This window comes from Pygocentrus nattereri, chromosome 20 (assembly GCF_015220715.1).
Source record: "Pygocentrus nattereri isolate fPygNat1 chromosome 20, fPygNat1.pri, whole genome shotgun sequence".
Lineage (NCBI taxonomy): Eukaryota > Metazoa > Chordata > Actinopteri > Characiformes > Serrasalmidae > Pygocentrus > Pygocentrus nattereri.
In genome coordinates this window covers 30,634,288-30,652,212 of record NC_051230.1, presented here as the reverse complement: position 1 = coordinate 30,652,212, position 17,925 = coordinate 30,634,288, and the positions used below count along the sequence as shown (strand labels likewise).

At 43.3% G+C, this 17,925-nt stretch overlaps 4 protein-coding genes across 5 annotated transcripts; all 4 read left to right on the top strand.

The window, feature by feature from the left end:
• Positions 1-35: 35 nt before the first annotated feature.
• On the top strand, positions 36-11,217 carry LOC108434265 (cytochrome b ascorbate-dependent protein 3). Of its 2 annotated transcripts, none has more exons than XM_017709268.2 (6): positions 36-113; positions 2,645-2,840; positions 4,182-4,390; positions 5,487-5,641; positions 10,100-10,268; positions 10,535-11,217. In XM_017709268.2, the coding sequence occupies exons 2-6, from the start codon at positions 2,654-2,656 to the stop codon at positions 10,556-10,558; spliced, it is 744 nt and encodes a 247-aa protein (XP_017564757.1). In that variant the 5' UTR covers positions 36-113; positions 2,645-2,653; the 3' UTR covers positions 10,559-11,217. The 2 variants fall into 2 exon arrangements, with proteins under 2 accessions (XP_017564757.1, XP_017564758.1); XM_017709269.2 differs by lacking the exon at positions 36-113 and adding an exon at positions 1,341-1,440.
• A 256-nt stretch (positions 11,218-11,473) lies between these two features.
• LOC108434266 (histone H2B 1/2) lies at positions 11,474-12,125 on the top strand. Its single transcript, XM_017709270.2, has one exon. The coding sequence runs from the start codon at positions 11,522-11,524 to the stop codon at positions 11,894-11,896; it is 375 nt and encodes a 124-aa protein (XP_017564759.1). The 5' UTR covers positions 11,474-11,521; the 3' UTR covers positions 11,897-12,125.
• A 72-nt stretch (positions 12,126-12,197) lies between these two features.
• zgc:153409 (uncharacterized protein LOC767650 homolog) lies at positions 12,198-12,907 on the top strand. The gene has a single exon (XM_017709271.2). It carries the CDS (start codon positions 12,344-12,346, stop codon positions 12,653-12,655), a length of 312 nt encoding a protein of 103 aa, XP_017564760.1. The 5' UTR covers positions 12,198-12,343; the 3' UTR covers positions 12,656-12,907.
• Positions 12,908-16,303: 3,396 nt separating this feature from the next.
• On the top strand, positions 16,304-17,405 carry LOC108434264 (histone H1). Its single transcript, XM_017709265.2, has one exon. It carries the CDS (start codon positions 16,386-16,388, stop codon positions 16,992-16,994), a length of 609 nt encoding a protein of 202 aa, XP_017564754.1. The 5' UTR covers positions 16,304-16,385; the 3' UTR covers positions 16,995-17,405.
• Positions 17,406-17,925: the final 520 nt, after the last annotated feature.

Below are 17,925 nucleotides of genomic sequence, written 5' to 3'. Positions count from 1 at the left end.
TATCGGACACGAACAGTAAACTACATTTCCCATGTCGCACCGCGGGCCGCAGTCCGGAAATAGCTTAAGTAAGCGAACGATGTCGACTTGTCTGCGCTGAGGGAAGTCCGAAGGTGCGTTTTTCTTCACCCCGGCGAGGTTTTACATGTTTTACGAGGTGTAAATGCTTAACGTGTTTCAGTCGGTGGTTCAGGGCCTCCGGCGAGCTCGGATATCTTTGTTTAGTGAAGTTAGAGAGATGTAAACAGGAAGGAGGACGCCGAGCCGAGCCGAGTCGAGCCGAGCCGAGCCGAGCCGAGCCGAGCCGACAGACTTCACTCATACGAGCAGTGGGAGCAGCGCCGGGTCGAGACGCCGGGTCACAGGTCGTAGCTGGTTTAAATGGTGAAGAGGCCTAAAATCGTTTGATTATAGTGTGCAGGATCTTACTGAGCCCATCAGGTGACCCGGTGACTGTTTTTAATAAGGCACGACCAAAAATGAATATATCGAGGCCACGTGTTAAGAAGAACGTGACTTGTGGCCTCAATGTAGTAAACTGTGGACACACTCTATTAAAAAATAATCCCAGAGCCACCTTCGGGGCGGCTCCACAGATTATGTGCGTGTTAAAATCAGTGAGTTGCACCTGCTTAGACCCAGGTTTGAAAGTGAGAAGGATGCTTTAGTGACCGCAGGAAAGAAGAAGAAGTGAAATCAGGACGGAGGGGATTTTTTTATCTTAAAGGGGAATTCCTCCAATATTTCAAAAATATCACACAGTAGTTACAGCAGTAATGAAAGACAGTACAAACTACAGTACAAACACATTCTACACATTAGAGGAGCATATATATGTGTATACATACATCTAGCAACCACCTGGAATACCATATCATCAGCAGCCTTTTTATATGAAATGTTAAAGATGGTAAAATGGTGATCATCTTCTTCTAAGCCGCTTATCCTTCTGGGTCGTGGAGGGAGCTGGAGCCCAGCAGTCATTGGGTAGAAGGCAGGAATCACCCTGGACAGGTCAAAATGGAGATAATTTATTATTATTTTTTCTCTATTTTGCCTAAAAACACGCTGCATGTATCCTTCTGCCGTGAATAGATTGGAAAATAAATGAACGAATACAACCAAACTACTTTTGAAGCAACAGTCTCAGGTGTAAGGCGAGCTGTGAGAAGCTTTAAACTCCTCAGACGTCTGGTTACCATCACGGCTCTGAGCGGCTGTTTACTTCTAAGCCAATTCGCAATGCAGGAACTCTGAAAAATGGGTGGAATTACCCTTTAATTATCATAGGGTGCATGATGTCACCAAAAAGAGGAACCATGGACCCCGTGTGAGCAGCAGTTCACTGGTTTTACATTTAGACAGTCAAAACATTCGCTCAGACGTATCATTACTGCGAAAGGAGAAGGGGTTAGTGGTGTCGTTGAGCCTTTCAGTGAGGTAAGCGCTTTGCTTTTAAACGCGTTGTTGTCTATATAGCAAGTGATGATTGATATACGTGAAATTTATGTATTAAACTGAATTTCTCTCGTACCGTTTTTATGCCAGTTAAATGGATTTTCATTGCAGTTGCTTTAATCTCGGTGTCGTGAGTTTCAGAAGTGATTGTCATCCTTTTTAAAATCCTTTTTCAGTGACTTTTTGGGGGGAACTTGTCAAGTTTACATTTGTGAGAGTCGCTAAATACGTAAAACATAAATGTTACTATTTACATTCGTTAAAATAAGACTGCTCACGTCAAGGAAGACTTCATTAAAAAGTCTTCAAGTATCTCAAGTCCTGTTGGAGCTGGATTACTTCACTAGAGGAGGTCCGGTAACGTAGTCTGTGTGGGATTTGACGGACTGTTTCGATCCTGTTTGGGCTGTTTGGCGAGAATTAGCCAGGGAAATCACACAGAAATGACATTACTGGATCTTTTCTGGTAAAAGGAATCCACCTCCAGTAGGATGTAAGTAGGATTTTACTGTTTTCTTTGTAAAATTATTTTCTGCTTTTTTTGGTGCTGTTTTCTAACTGAACTTTGCACAATTGTGGATCCAGTACAGGAATGGTATGCATGTGCTTTTGGGACTGATCGCACAAATGGTTCTCGAACACAAACACACATATTGAGAAAATCCTTATGTAACTGCTACAAATGATGTCACCCACCTGGGATAACATAGCAGTTGCCTAGCAACAGCATAGCAACTACCAGGGATGCTATAAAAGGGGCTTCACAACACCTTACAACCACCTGGGGCCTTATAGCAGTGGCCTGGCATTAACATAGCAACCACCAGGGATACCATAACATGTGCCTAGTAACAGCAGAACAACCACCAGGGATCTCAACCATAAACAAACCTTAATAAAAGCCTAGCAACACCTAAGCAACCACCTGGGATCTCATAGCTATGGCCTAACAACACCATAGCAACCACCAGGGATACAATAACGGGGCCCTAGCAACATCTCAGCCACCACCTAGTAAAAATTAGCAACAGATCCGTCAAGCCAGCTTAAAGTCTCTTCGCAGGCTTCTCCACTACTCATAAGATGTTCTTGTCATGGACAATTTTACAATATTGTTACAAAACAATTCCTTAAAACAATCAACAAGGTTTTTGTTTGTCTTCTCTTTCTTTGTCTTTTTTCCCAGGTCGTCGTGATGAAAGCCACCGTGGCTTTCTACGCAGCCTACCTGCTGTGTCTGGTGCTGAGCGTGGTGTGTGTGGTGCTGGTGGTCCACTGGAACGCCAGCTACCGCGGGGGCTTTGCATGGGACCACGGAGCCAAGCAGTTCAATTGGCACCCCGTCCTGATGGTTTTGGGGCTGGTGGTGCTTTATGGGAACGGTAAGGGCTTTAGAGGGAACGGTGTGGAGATGTGATTTACACAGAGTAGATGCTTTGCATGGAGATCACAGTCTGTGCATCCAGAAACAGAAAAGCCAGGCAAACAAGGAACAATAAAACCAATAAAACCAGAGAGGAAACAAAAAGCACATTAAAAAGACACTGAAAACGAGACGCTGGATAATAAAAAAACTAAATTCAATACAGCAAAATTCTCCCTGAGAGTTTGAAGATAGCACTGAAAAAACAGCTCAGAGTCTGAACGTCCTTCCCGTAGGTGCTTATGTCATTTTTCAAACTAATCTCTACCTGCCACAGCTGTACTGTACGGTGGATTACCATAAACAATCATTTCAAGCAGTTCCCTGTATTTGGAAAGCTACTGAGAAAAACTTGCTGACTTCACCCTCATTTACAGTGAAAGTCAAAGGGCAGTTGTTGGATTTCACGAATAAACATTTAAACCACTTGACTGTAATATGAGAACTCAAACTGCTGTAACAGTGCAGGTGTTGGCGTAAGATGGACTGAGAGAAGTCTTATTCAGCCTAAATCTTATCTTCATTTTCTAAAACTGGAGCAACACTAAAAAAGTAGTTCCACTTTTTCACGGACGGACTGGCTGACGCGCTTTGTTGAAATGCACATGCGTGAGGAGTGTAGCTCGCCTTTGGTAGGTGAACCGCCATGCATCCAGTTGAAGAAGAAGGCTGGGGGATGTGGAGTTTGAAGGGTGTCATGTACTGACAACGGTGTCCCCCTGACTTATTAAATGGCTGCATCGCCCCCTGGCATCATTTACCAAAAGTTTCAGCGGACAGAGCGTGTGGCCTGGTGGTTTGGCAAAACTAGGCTTACCTAGTCTTGTTTTAGTAACCATAGCTCCTATTACTCTGGTAAAAAGCACTTAAATATTTACAATTGAAGACCCTATACAGCTATAGATCATATACATATTACAGATAAACATACAGTGAAAATGCACATAAAATGAACAGCTAGTTTTTTTGACTTTGTAACATCATGTAATAAAATTCTCCAAGGGTGAGCGTCCCCAAATTGATGGAAAACGCCTCGTTTTTTAAATATGTAAATCTTGTGGACATGACTTTGGAGCTCTGAAGTTTCCCCAGTAGGGGGCACTTTAGTGTGCATCATTTAAAGTGAATAAAAAGCACAACCTATTGAATCTGTTTGCAGTAACAACTTTCAAAAAGAGATTTATTAGCAAAAGATATGGAGTGTTATCCAGTCAGCCAATGCTTGTATGGAAGTTACGGAGCTTAGAGAACCATATAAATCAGTAATTAAATCCCTCTGCTTTGTTTCCTGCTCTCCTAGCGGCCGTGGTTTACCGAATCCCGTTGACCTGGGGTCAGAACAAGCAGCCATGGAAGCTGCTGCACGCCGGCCTGCTGCTGCTGTCGCTGCTCTTCGTCGTGGTGGGACTGTGTGCGGTGTTTGACTTCCACAACGCTAACAACACTCCAAACCTCTACTCTCTCCACAGCTGGGTGGGAATCGCCACCACCGCCCTGTTCGCCGCACAGGTACGTATCAGTTGTTACTGCGTAATGTGGACAGAATTTCATGACGTGATTATTGTCATTAAGATGTAACGTGATATGTTAAAAACACCTATAATAAAGAATCCTAGTGGTGCATTGATCCAGCGGTTCATAATCATGCTGGAAACGCAAAGCTTTTAGTGTCTTACTGCTTATAAAAAAGCTGGGACATTAATATATAATGTAATTCATGTGTGCAGCGATGTGTTTGCGGCCTATACAGCATATTTCATAACGGCTTCGAACGTGCCTTTTAAAACAGGAGCTATCCATTCTGTAATGATTGATTCAGAGCTCATGAACAGATGATAAACCCAAAAGAAAGAAACCAAAGAAGGTCTGCAGCAGAAGGTCTGTCTGCGGTCATGTCTGTAAACAGGCCAAATCTGTTTACTTCTCTGTTTACTTGCACCAGGATTCAAATGGCAGTGTTCACACTCACAAAGAGGAATCGCACCAGGATTTCATTTTAATCTCATCAAACCTGAGTGAGAACACGCACTTTGTGCTAGAACTATAGTATGAAATTCATGATTTTGAGGGCATTACAGTCTCTCACAATGCACTCATCATTTCTACTAAAGACCCGTAGATCTAGAGCTTTAATCGCACCTGAACATTTGTTCCAAAGCTGAATACAACCCGAGAACTTTCTGGCCGAGCCCGACCTTACCTGAATCACAGCTTCGCGTTTTCAGTCCAAAGCCCACCCAAGCCTGACAAAATTTTGCCCTAAACCAATCTGAACCTCAATATAAAGCTCCAGGTTCGAAACTGACCCAAGCCAGAAAAGTTCTGTCCAAACTGACCTGATCTAATGACATTCTGTCCAAACTGAATTGATAAAAAAAATTTGTCCAAATCTGACCAGAGTACAACAAAAATCTTTAAGAATCTGATCCGACTGAAACTGATCGATCCCAAAAAATTCAGTGTTCAGAACTCACAGATCATCACATCAATGCACAGTAAAACTGCATAAGCTTCTATTAGTATTAATCAAATGCTTTAGACCTGAATCAAACTAAAATGAAATGCTAATTTATAGTTTGTGTCTGTTGTTTGCTTCTACGTTTAGTGGGCTGCAGGTTTTGGAACGTTCCTCCTACCATGGTCACCAATGGCTTTGCGTGTCTTAGTCAAGCCCACCCACGTGTGGATGGGGGCCATCATCTTTGTCCTCAGCATAGTTTCCTGCATCTCAGGGATCAACGAGAAGCTGCTTTTTGTTCTGTAAGTGAAAACGAAGCCAATCCATGTTATTTAACTGCACTACCAGTCTACTAGACCGTGAAGGTAATGTAGTTATTTCATAGTAGGGTTCATTGGGGTACCCGGTTTGAGGTGCTAGTATTAAAAATCCTTAAATCAACTTTGGGATATTAATCACATTTCATCACAGGAAGTACAGTAAAATGCCATTTTTTTCTTATTAACAGGATTTGTATTTGTAAGTATATTATACAAAAAATTACTCACCTTGCATGTTTAAGGTGGTGATAACTTCAGGCTCCTGCAGATGGCACTGCACAAAGATGATTGGACTATAAATACCTGTGAGGTGTGCGATGGGATTCATAGCTTGAGAAAATGTGATACAGTGCAGTGAATGTCTTATTCAATGTGTGGAAAATGGGTCGTAAAGCCGATGTTAATAATTGGCAAAGAGGAGTGATTGCATTTGGGCATGTTAAAGGCCACAGTGTGAAGGACATTTGAAGCATGTATTGAAGCGGGAAATTCTCTTACAGTAAATTCTCATCAGAATTATGGTCAAAAGATGAAACTGACGGACAGGGACTGCTGGTGTGTTTCACAGCTTGTGAATAAAAATCGCTTCCCTGTGGATGTTCTTTCAGAAATTGGTTGTGAAGGATTTGCGTTAATTTCTAGAAGAAATTCCTGCCTAAAAGTTACAAATTAGTCACCACCTTAAACACGCAAGTTGACGAGTTTTTTGTCTGGGTAGCTTGTTACACTACAAAACGAGTGCCTTAATGTTTGTTAATTAACTATTATGGACATTCTCATATCAAAATTAGTCAGGATGGATATCCTAATTTCAGTGGCAATCTCAGAACATTTTTGAATTAAAAATATACATTAGTCTACAAAAGTTAAAGACCACCCTTCATATAATGTGCAGTCAAATCAGCTATTAAGTACAAGATGTTCATGTTTCAGGAAATATTTTTGAGAAGATTAGATAAGAAATAATTCACATGCATGAGTAAGGGGAAAGTCAAATCTTTTAAAAGTTAGTAGAACCTACAGAGAAAACTGAACTCCTAACAACCACCTGAAAGATCTGGTAGCCACCATAATGACACCATGAGATAAACAGCACTTAAACCAGAATATTTGCGTTAGCTAGCTTACCAAAACTGGACGTACGAGATGTGGAGTAAGGTTTTGTGGACTGATGAGTCTAAATTTGTAATTAGGATTGTTTGCAGAAAATGCAACCAACTTCTAAATTTCGAAAAAATATCCCTGCAGATTTCTTAGAAAATCTGAGAAAGTTTATTTACATTTACATTTATGGCATTTGGTTGACGGTCTTATCCAGAGCGACTTACAACTTGATCATTTTACACAAGTAGATGAAGGTGGTGTTAGGAATCTTGCCCAAAGACTCCTATTGGTATAGTGTAGGGTGGTTACCCAGGTGGGGGATTGAACCCCAGTCTACAGCGTAGAAGGCAGAGGTGTTACCCACTACACTAACCAACCATGCTGGAGAACGAGTCTCCTGAAAAGAATATGGGAGCTGTAATAAATGTAGAGAGTAACACTAAATACTAAAAAAAATTCTTATGTTGTGAAGTCAGTGACCTGCACTCAAGGGCCTTTTTGACTGGAAATTAAATAAAGGGTTTTATTTGCTAGTCACACAGTGCTGGTTTCCAGCTAAGTCGCATGACTAGTCACAAGGCTTGCTGTGACATTTGAAAAGGAAGTAAACCTTTGCTGTAGGTATTTCCCCAGCTTTGTTTCTGCGTTACTCTAGGTTTGATCTCATCCTTTCATCATGTGCTATTACCTACCAGGAGTAGGCCTCTTTCAGTGGAACAGTTTTTAAGTTCTCCCTTAAAAAATTGATCAGCGACTGAGAGAGCGAGTGCTCAGCGGAGAGTAGATGTTCGTTCAATGGTGCCGGTGGTTCCACCTTAAATGGTGCCTAAGCGGCCAGAATGTATCTGCTGCGCTATTTAAGGTGGAACGGAAACATTTGAATGAGAAGCGACTTCAGCCTCGTGACTTTTTAGTGTTTGACAGTTTCTCGTTGCAGATTAAACATTTCAGGAAACCAGCTGAGTGAGTAGTACAGTGGCACTACGGACCCCCTTGACGACAAGTCTTTAGCTTTTTGCCAGTTTATAGTTAGTGAGCCGTTTCTGTGTCTCGAGCTAATATGGCTTATCGAGCGTTTTGATTATATTTTCACCTGTCCATCGATTTTGCATTCCGTAGACGTTAACTGATGTTATTGTTACACCCAGGAGCTTTTCCATGAATCATTTATACCCTTTATTTAGCTTGGACATTGTTGTGTGTTTGATTCTTCAACATTCCTGGACACATCCTCAGATTTCAACCTTAATGATGAGATCAAATTTTATGATAAAATGACAGCGTTCTGTGGGGAGCTGAAGTGAAATGAACGCCTGTATTTCTGAGGTCAGTAACTGTCTGAAAGGCAGTAGCGGAACTTGTTTTACCCAGCGTTTACACACTTCTGTTTCTTGTGAAAAGGGCCTATTGTTAGGAGTTTGAACTGTGAACTGTGGCCTTAACTCTTTCACTATTAGGATTAAGTGACCCTTATTAATCCCGCAACGGGGAAATTTCACCTCCGCATTTAACCCATCTGGGCAGTGAAACACCACATACACACTAGGGGGCAGTGAGCACACTTACCCGGAGCGGTGGGCAGCCCTATCCACGGCGCCCGGGGAGCAGTTGGGGGTTAGGTGTCTTGCTCAAGGACACCTCAGTCATGGACTGTCAGCTCTGGGGATCAAACCGGCGACCTTCCGGTCACGATGTTGGTTCCCTAGCCTCCAGCTCATGACCACCCCGGAGGTACTGCAATACCAGGTTGATGCGTGGAGCACCGTGTTAGAAACCACATTAGCATGTCTATTAGGGATTTGCTTAAGAGCTGAACACAGTTGAGGCAAGTGTGTGATGCTTAAATCATGCACTTTGATGCTAATTGGTGGTCACTTGTTAGCTACATTAGCATCATGGCTCTGGATTGAAACTAATGCCACCAAATGTATTTTGGCTGATTGTCAGCATTTGGGCTAAAATTGTGTAAATTTGATTTAAGCAGTAGAACACTTGAGGTTCTACCTGTGTTATTGTGAACGGCATGGCTGTGATTCGGTCACAAGCTGAAGTTAATCACAGCCATGATTTCATTCGCGATAGCACACAGCCTCAGGTGCTGTCAGTCTTTTATAAAATAAAGACAAAAGGAAAGCAAATAAGCCTTGAACATTGTATCTAGTGTGTGTGTGTGTGTGTGTGTGTGTGTGTGTAACATTGGCAAATCCATCCACCAAGAAAAGTAGTCCTCTTGCTGAGCCAATTAGCTGACACAATATGAGGGTTGGATTTGACCTGAATGTGGTTTTGTGAGCTGATAAAAATCAGCAACAGCTCATCTTCTTTTGTTCAGTTAATTTATGGCTAATTCCAGTTTGTTTAGTTATTCCACCGTCACAGCTGCTGCCCGAACCGTTTGCTTAGGATCAACGGGGGTGGTGGGGCGCTCTAACGTCAGGCTTGTGGTCACATTCTTCTCCAAAATCTGACCAAATGGGCAGCGGAATGATGGTTATTGTGTAGGGAAAAAAGCTTCTCAGCCACTCAGATTGGGCCATTAGACCTACCCGTTTTAACGATTCCCTTTGTTCATAATGAACATATTCAAATTAAACTGTGTTAATTTCATTTAATTATGGCTCCTTTTTTCCTTCACTTATTTTATGGATTTATGAACCAAAAACATCATCATTCATTTCTAAGAGACCATTTTACAACCTCTTTCAACCCTTAGAATTAAACAGGCTGTTTTTCTCACTGCTCCTTTAAGACTGACAGATGCAAATAAGCTCTGTTCTGATTGGCTGTCCCGTGTTGTACCACATTAAATAAGCATTCTGAAATACATTGTCATATATGGACTCAATGGCTTGGATAGTGAATGTTATGTTTTTAAAATTTTACTTACTACATTGAACTCATTTCAAAAAAGTGAGGGAGACTGGGTTTTAATTGATTTGGGCCTTTTAGGAAAATGCAGCAGTGAGGCTGAAACCCCTCGTGGGCCATTTGAGCACAGTTTAAACGCACAGTGTCAGTTCAGGCAAAGCATATGAAGTGTTTTAAGCCCTTGGCCCACAAGGCACTGCTGGCAGAGAAAGCTTAATGGATCACTGAGTGCTATTTAAAGGCTGAAGACTGGCAGCAGACTAAAGTGAGCTCGTCTAACGAGGTAACGGTGCACTTTCACTGCGTTCTCCGTGCTCTGGTCTGGCTGAATGTGTACATGTGCCAAAGAGAAAGAGAAAAAAGAGTGAAAAGGGGAAGTGAGACTGAGACAAATATAGAATGAAAGCTACTATAATGTCTCCCCCACACAAATGCAACATTTCTTCTGCTATTGGTGTCTTCCCTCAGAAAGAAGAACACCAATGGGACGGTGCCTTACGCCAAGCTGCCACCGGAGGCAGTACTGGCCAATACGCTGGGCGTAGTCATCATGGCCTTCGGATTGGTCGTTCTGAAAATCCTAGCAAATCAGACGTGGCGGCGTCCGGAGCCCGGGAGCGAGGCGGGGGAATACAGGGTGGGTGTGCGTCTGTGCATGTGCACACAAAAGATCTTCACGGTACCTTTGGTCTGCCCAGTCTTGTGTATTAGGACTCCATCATTACTACAGTAGTGTTAGAGCAAAGCCAACGGCTTTTAATCAAGTGCTGTGCAAATTCACTGCTGAATAGTCCCTGTTAGTGTTGCCCTGCAGGCCTCGCTGTACTGTAGCCCATAGGAACATAAAGCCGGGTCCGTTTGATGGTATGAAAGCTTACAGCTACTCCTTGTTCTCCTTTCTAGTCGCTAATGACGGACGAGAGTTGATGTCTGGAGGTGCGTGTCGATGTCTGGAGGTGCGTGTCGATGTCTGGAGCTCACCGGACCGCAGTGGACGTTTACAAACGCTCCGTCCCATCTGTTTCTTTTTTTTCTCTTTTGTTATAGAGCTCTAGGCAGTGAGGATGCTGGATGCTTCGTATTAACAGGCCAGATGTATCTTTTAACCATTGTTCTGAATCATTTCACTCAAAAAAAATCAGTAAATAAATTTGGGAATATGAATAAATACCACAGTGTTACCGTGCATTCCAGTGCAGACTGACCTACACTCAGCAAAAACAACAAAAAAAAGGTTTTTCAGGGGTCCTTTAGTAACGGCAGTGGTTCTACAGAGGATCACAAACACTCAAAGAACCATGGTTCTTCGGATGAGATGGATGGAGAAGGTGTTTATATAGAGCCTTTCTGAAAATGGTTCTATGTAGCAGGAACAAGCGCTGAAAAAGGCTCTAGGCTTATAACAATAGCCTATTTTGGTGGATTGTAGAAGCACATTTCACCATGCCGAGGACCATGTAAGCATGCGTGTGGGTCAGTATGGAAGCAGTGCCTTTACTAAAGAACCAGAGCGCACAGTGAAGTGTAAGATGTTTGTCAATGTAATCAAATGTCAGAAAAATAAAACATTACGTTGCATAAATGGATCCCTGTGTATCATCAGTTTAACATGACCCAACTTCATGTCTTTGTTCCTCAATCCGGTTCAAACCGGTTTGGAGAAAGGGGGGAAAAAAACTCCCACAGTCGTGTCCTGCAATAGGATAAGGCAGCAGAACGCTGACATCTACAACCAGCCAATAGAAAACGGGGAGAGAATTCCAGCCAATCAGAGCGCCGGAGCGGCACCCCTACCAAAATTTGCATACGCTCTGTATTTATACACACCTGCCCAGCGTGGGTCATGTGCTGTTTGTTGTTCCCTCTGTGGACCGATACTTGCCTCCCGCGATGCCGGAGCCAGCTAAAGCTGCACCGAAGAAAGGCTCGAAGAAGGCGGTGACCAAAACAGCGGGGAAAGGGGGCAAGAAACGCAAGAAGACCCGCAAGGAGAGCTACGCCATCTACGTGTACAAAGTCCTGAAGCAGGTTCACCCTGACACGGGCATCTCCTCCAAGGCCATGAGCATCATGAACTCTTTCGTCAATGACATTTTCGAGCGGATCGCCGGAGAGTCGTCCCGCCTGGCTCACTACAACAAGCGCTCCACTATCACGTCCAGAGAGATCCAGACCGCCGTGCGCCTCCTACTGCCCGGAGAGCTGGCCAAGCACGCCGTGTCCGAGGGCACCAAAGCAGTGACAAAATACACCAGCTCCAAGTGAGAACGCCACAGTGAAAGACCCAACACTTTCCCCAAACGGCTCTTTTAAGAGTCGCCCACGGCGCATACGAGAGCACGCCTTCTCTCTACTGCCTCGCGGTGCGTTACAGAACAGAGGAGCGGCGAGCTGGTAGCAGTATTAGCGCTGTGTGGGAGTCGATTCGAAGTTGTTTTCTGAACAAATATAATAAACCGTAGAAAACAATAAAATAACTACGAATATAAAAATCGAGGGCGGCACAGTTTCTCATTTTCTACAAAAGAAACAACCCAAAACCAAAAATGTTCACTTGAGTTCCTCGTACGCTAATTTTGGCACGACGCCAGGAGCAAACATGCTGCGTTCAACTAGGTCCGCGTCCTGTGCATATAAGCCCGGACTCTCCGGGCGCGTCATGCTGTTTACTGCGACTGCTGAACGACTGAAGAACACGAAGAACGAGCGACGATGTCCGGTCGAGGAAAAGGCGGCAAGGGTCTGGGAAAGGGAGGCGCTAAGCGTCATCGCAAAGTGCTCCGCGATAACATCCAGGGCATCACCAAGCCGGCCATCCGCCGTCTGGCTCGCCGTGGCGGCGTCAAGCGCATCTCCGGTCTGATCTACGAGGAGACCCGCGGCGTGCTGAAGGTCTTCCTGGAGAACGTGATCAGGGACGCCGTGACTTACACCGAGCACGCCAAGCGGAAGACCGTCACCGCCATGGACGTGGTGTATGCGCTGAAGCGCCAGGGCCGCACGCTCTACGGCTTTGGCGGTTAAACCGAACCTGGACTGGACCGCGCGCACCGACTCAGACACTCTCCAACTCCCAAAAGGCTCTTTTAAGGGCCGCCCACCCGATCTGTGAAAGAGCAAAATCCTGAATCTGTCAGTTTATTATTATTTTTTGGACGGACCGGCTGCGCCAGGATCTCTTCAAAATAATTGTAATTGGTAGTTTTTCGCGTCTGTAGTCTGTAAATACGTTTTTCTTTTATTTCTTATAAAAAGAGCTTTTTTCAATTCACCTTATGTACAAGTCAACTTTTCTTTCGCCTCCATATTTTTTTATGTATTCAAATATAAACTTATTTTAATATAACCTTTCTATTTTAGTTTACCATTGTTAACAGGGATTAAAAATAAATCAATCTGGTGACTTACATAATTATAAAATAGAAACTTAAAACAAAAACCGAGTTTTTAGCTTCTGTTGTAAATATATAAACTACAATCTTTTTCTATGTTGTATGTATTTTTGTTACAAATAAAAAAAAATCAGTTTTGCCCATTTTTGTGTATCTTTTAAGGTTTTCATAAAGCTTTTCTATTTTTTATGAAAAAAAAATTTTTACCTTTATATTCCTGAGGAATATACATTTTATTTGAATATACATCATCTAGAGTGTAAATGCTGTCATTAGGTTATTTAATTGAGTAATTATATTAAATTGTGCAAAATCACATTTTTACACACCTTCAGTTTATGAAGCCGCATGAAATGGATTCAAATGTAATTTACTTACATGATTCAAGAAAAGGATTCACTCATTCACCCATTCGGGGGATTCTCTTATTCTATTAGATCCTTCCTGTTGTTTTCCTTGGTCTGTATGAGCTGCTAGTCATGATGTTCGAGGGATAAATGAATAATATTGAGTAATAATGTTGTTATAATCGATCGAAATCGTTTTGCATCTTACCTCGTGTCTTTCAAACAGCTGTATGTGTTTATATTAGCATTAATGAAGACCCCACGGGACAATGTAAGATCTGCCTTATTAACACAACCTATTTATTTGTTCTTTACAAGGTTGCATTGGCTTTTTTTTGTTGTTGTTTTTACGTCTCTGAGGAACAAAGTCAGCCCATTTGGTTAATTAAGACTCACCTCCTTAAACCTGTCAAGCATAGTGGCCTATTTATTTAGTCCTTAGTCTGTATTTTTATTTAATTAGTCAACCATAACTTGACGCTATTAGGGTATTTAATCTGTTATAACAAGTTGCATGTTAACCCCCCCCCCCACACACATCTACTCGGCCTATTTGCAACTGAAATAACTGAACGGTTAAGATGTAAACAGTCATTCGGTGGTTTGGTGCCCCAATTTCAGAGAAAATCTGAATTGTTCACAGTGGTGTGTGATGGGAACCAGACATCTGAAGAGTTTAATGCTACTTAAAACAGGGCTGCCCAAAGTTGGTCCAGTGGGCCCTCCAGAAAGTTGCCCCCTCAACCAATGAGAGAACACATATTTGGACCATTTCAGTTTTACCCTTAAATAAGAATTTTTGAAGGTTTATGGTATGAATATGTTATATACAGTGTAGTTTATAACATACGCTATATTATTTCATTTTTGCCCTTGGCCCACCATGGACATACCATCTCCCCCCAATCTGGGCACACCCTTCTCAAAAAGTTTGCAGGAAGTTATTACATGAAATATTAATGAATAAACTGTCTGATGCCTGACACGTTGTTTAGTGCATAAAATATATCTTTGCAAAATATATTCTTTGCGAAGAGGCACATATACAGTGCTGTAAAGCAAAATAGTCCCCCAAAATAATGCATTTTCCTCAAAGTAACCATTAAATCTAAATCCCAGAAGACATGTGGGTTCACTGGTGGTTCTATACAGTACATAAAAAGTCTATATCTGTGTTGTAGTCATGGTGATCCCTGGTTCCCATCAACACCACTGTAAAGAAATCAGAGTCTCCACAATCAACCATTTCACGCCAAACCACACTGCATGACTCTTTTTACATCTCAACTGCTGAATTATGTCAAGAGGAATCCCCCACTGAGGAGTGGTTCCACAAATTTTTAAACTTCTGCATAATTCAGCGATTAAGATGTAAATAAAGTCATTCTGAGTGGTTTGATTTTAAACTCATTTGTAGACAAAATGTACAGACCCAGATTTCTTTACAGTGGTAGTGGTGGTGATGGGAACCAGGGGTCACCATGACTACAACACAAATACAGCCGTTTTATTTACCATCCAGAACCACCAGAGAACCTCCACGAGCCTTTCGAGTTTATAAATGTGGTGCTGATGAAGGCAAATTAATGGTCAGTCAGTCTGAAGACAATAAAACAATGTCTCAGTCATCAGGCAGTAAGTTCATAACTATGTTAGAGGCATTAAACACTGTGGACCTCCTGGTTCATATCACCACTGTGAACAAATGTGGCTGGGCAAGTTTCTCTGGAATTTCACACCAAACCACTCTGAATGAGTCTGTTGACATGTTAGCTATTTAATCATGCGGATATTTTTAAAAACCCATCTATTTACCCTCCAAGCATTCTTGGACGTGGTCATTCCTGAATGATGCTTTGTTAGCAGTGCAATGCAGGCAAAAGGCTGTAAATATGCGGGAAATGCAGTGTAAAATGTAAATAAGTAGATAAATACTGAACAAACACAAGCACATCTAGGCAGAATCTACATCTAAACTCATTCTGTAGCCTAAAGTCACCCCAGGTTTTAATCTCAAGCTTTGGAAATGGATGCTGATGAACTTCAACGAGGCTATTGTGCGTCCACTGAATCAGTTCAGTGGCTATGCTAAATGAAGTCGAGCTAACAGTTTAAAAAAGACATTTATTATAAGAACACGGGCCCGTTTGGGAACAAAAATCGAGCCTAAAGTTAATAAAACATGATTTCATTTCAAAATGTGGCCATAAAACTAAACTATCGCAGACATTTACCTCAACACCCCATGCTAAATGTGAGCTACCACGACTAGCATATGTCCCTCAGAGACAATGCTAACACACACAGTCCGTAAACTACACGTCGCGGACTCGACATTTTTTTCTGCCAAACGAGACAATTTCGCCGATTTATTTGACCTTCTCGGGTGAAATGTTGGACAGAAATTAGTCCTGCTCCGTGTACAGTGGCTAAAGAAAGAATCTTTGAGATTAAGGGAGGTTGAAATGGCGACAGCGAGGAGCTGTGCTACCTCGGCTGTGGAAAACGGCTTAAAATTCCTCTTTCCTGGGAAAGGTTTCCCTGAAATCGCCACAAACGCGTACGTTGGAGTCTTCTCTACGTCGGCCGACCAAGCTGTGCACCTTTGGTGGCGAAATTGGACGTATAATCTTTAAAAGAGTAGAGGAAGTACGATGTTTCCCACTCGGATTTGGCTCAGATTTGGCCGCGTTTTGGCCATTTTGTACCAAACCGGCTGCCCAAAGGCGCGAACCACGAGCCGACCGTGGAAACCAAGAAGTCAGCTATCGATCCGTGCCCGCCGCACGGCGATCCGTAGCCGGTTACCGTGGAAATTATCGCGTTTCTTCGGGTAAGAAAACACATCTGAAAGCGCCTCTCCACTACTGGGGAGCAGCCGTGCGGGCGGTTGAGTCTATAAGGTTCTCATCGCCCGTTTAAATCCCGCCCTCGGCCGTTGGGACGTAAACACTGAGCGTTCCTCCACTACTACTCCAACTTTCTCTACGTGACGTTGAGGACCGCGGCTGAACCATGGCAGAGACGGCTCCAGCTCCCGCGGCCGCAGCGCCGGCCAAGGCGCCCAAGAAGAAGTCCGCGTCCAAGCCCAAGAAAGCCGGACCGAGCGTGTCGGACCTGATCGTGAAAGCGGTGGCGGCCTCCAGTGAGCGGAAAGGAGTTTCCCTGGCCGCACTGAAGAAGGCTCTGGCCGGCGGCGGCTACGACGTGGAGAAGAACAACGCCCGCGTCAAGCTGGCCTTGAAGTCGCTGGTGAAGAAGGGCGCCCTGGTCCAGACCAAAGGCACCGGCGCCTCGGGCTCTTTCAAGGTGAGCAAGAAACCCGCAGCCAAAAAGCCCGTCAAGAAACCCGTGGCTAAGCCCAAGAAGCCAGTCGCCAAGAAGGCTCCAGCCAAAGCGGCCAAGCCTAAGAAAGCCGCCCCGGCCAAGGCAGCCAAGCCCAAGAAGGCACCGAAGAAGGTGAAGAAGCCCGCGGCCAAGAAACCTGCCGCCAAGAGCCCGAAGAAGGTGAAGAAGCCCGCGGCTAAGAAAGTGGCCAAAAGTCCCAAGAAGGTCAAAGCGGTGAAGACTAAAGCGGCCAAGCCCAAAGCAGCCAAGGCGAAGAAAGCTGCGAAGAAGAAGTAGAAAACTACTTTTTCCCCCCAATGAAACGACATGTTTTCACAAAAAGTGCGGAGGACGATACCATGCTGAATGAAAGGGGTGTGTATGGACTAACTCTACAGAAGAGGGGGCGATGGGTGGACTCCTTGCCCCCCCGGCTTACATAGACTTTGGTTGCGTCCGGACTATCACCAGCGAGATTTCACTGAAGCTAAAGTTAGCTCCCTATTCCAACTCCGCGGTCCGCCTTAACTGCTGCAGCACTTCCGTCCATTCATTCAGTCAGAATGGAATGTAAATGCAGCACCAGTTAAGGTGGACCGGAGAATCGCAACCGGCCTCTTTTTTTCCGAGTTTTCTAGGCAGCATAAGTGGCGATTGAAACATAATTTTTTTTATTTGTAAACCTTTATTTTTGTGAGATTCTGAGAACACAACACACTGTCTCTACCTCTGTAAACGACACACAAATCCGATTAAGGCTTTGTGGTAACATTTTCAAATCCCTTCGAGCCGGTTAGAGGTTAGACGGTAGACAGAGAAGTGGGAGAGAGTCCTACACTAAACTCTTTATTTTGTACAGCGTAACGTGCTTTTAAATCTACCTGTAGAGTTACTGTGTGAGGGAAGGCATGTGTGAGAAAGGACGTCCTATTTAGCTTCTGTTTGTCGTTTATTTTGTTTTTGTAAATACTGATAACGATGGTGACTTCTTGTAAATACTAAACAGAACATGTTATTTATTTATTTGTCCAATGATACGGATGTTCCTTAGTTTAGACATGGTAATGATACCGTTGGTTTTTCTTTGTGTTTTTTTTTCATGCAAATGTTAAAATTTTCTCTAAATGCATTTTAGTATAAAATACAAATAAAACAGTTTAAATGCAAAATTGTTGTCTGTCGCATTAATTCATGACAATGTATGCCTGGTTTTATTGGGTACAGAACT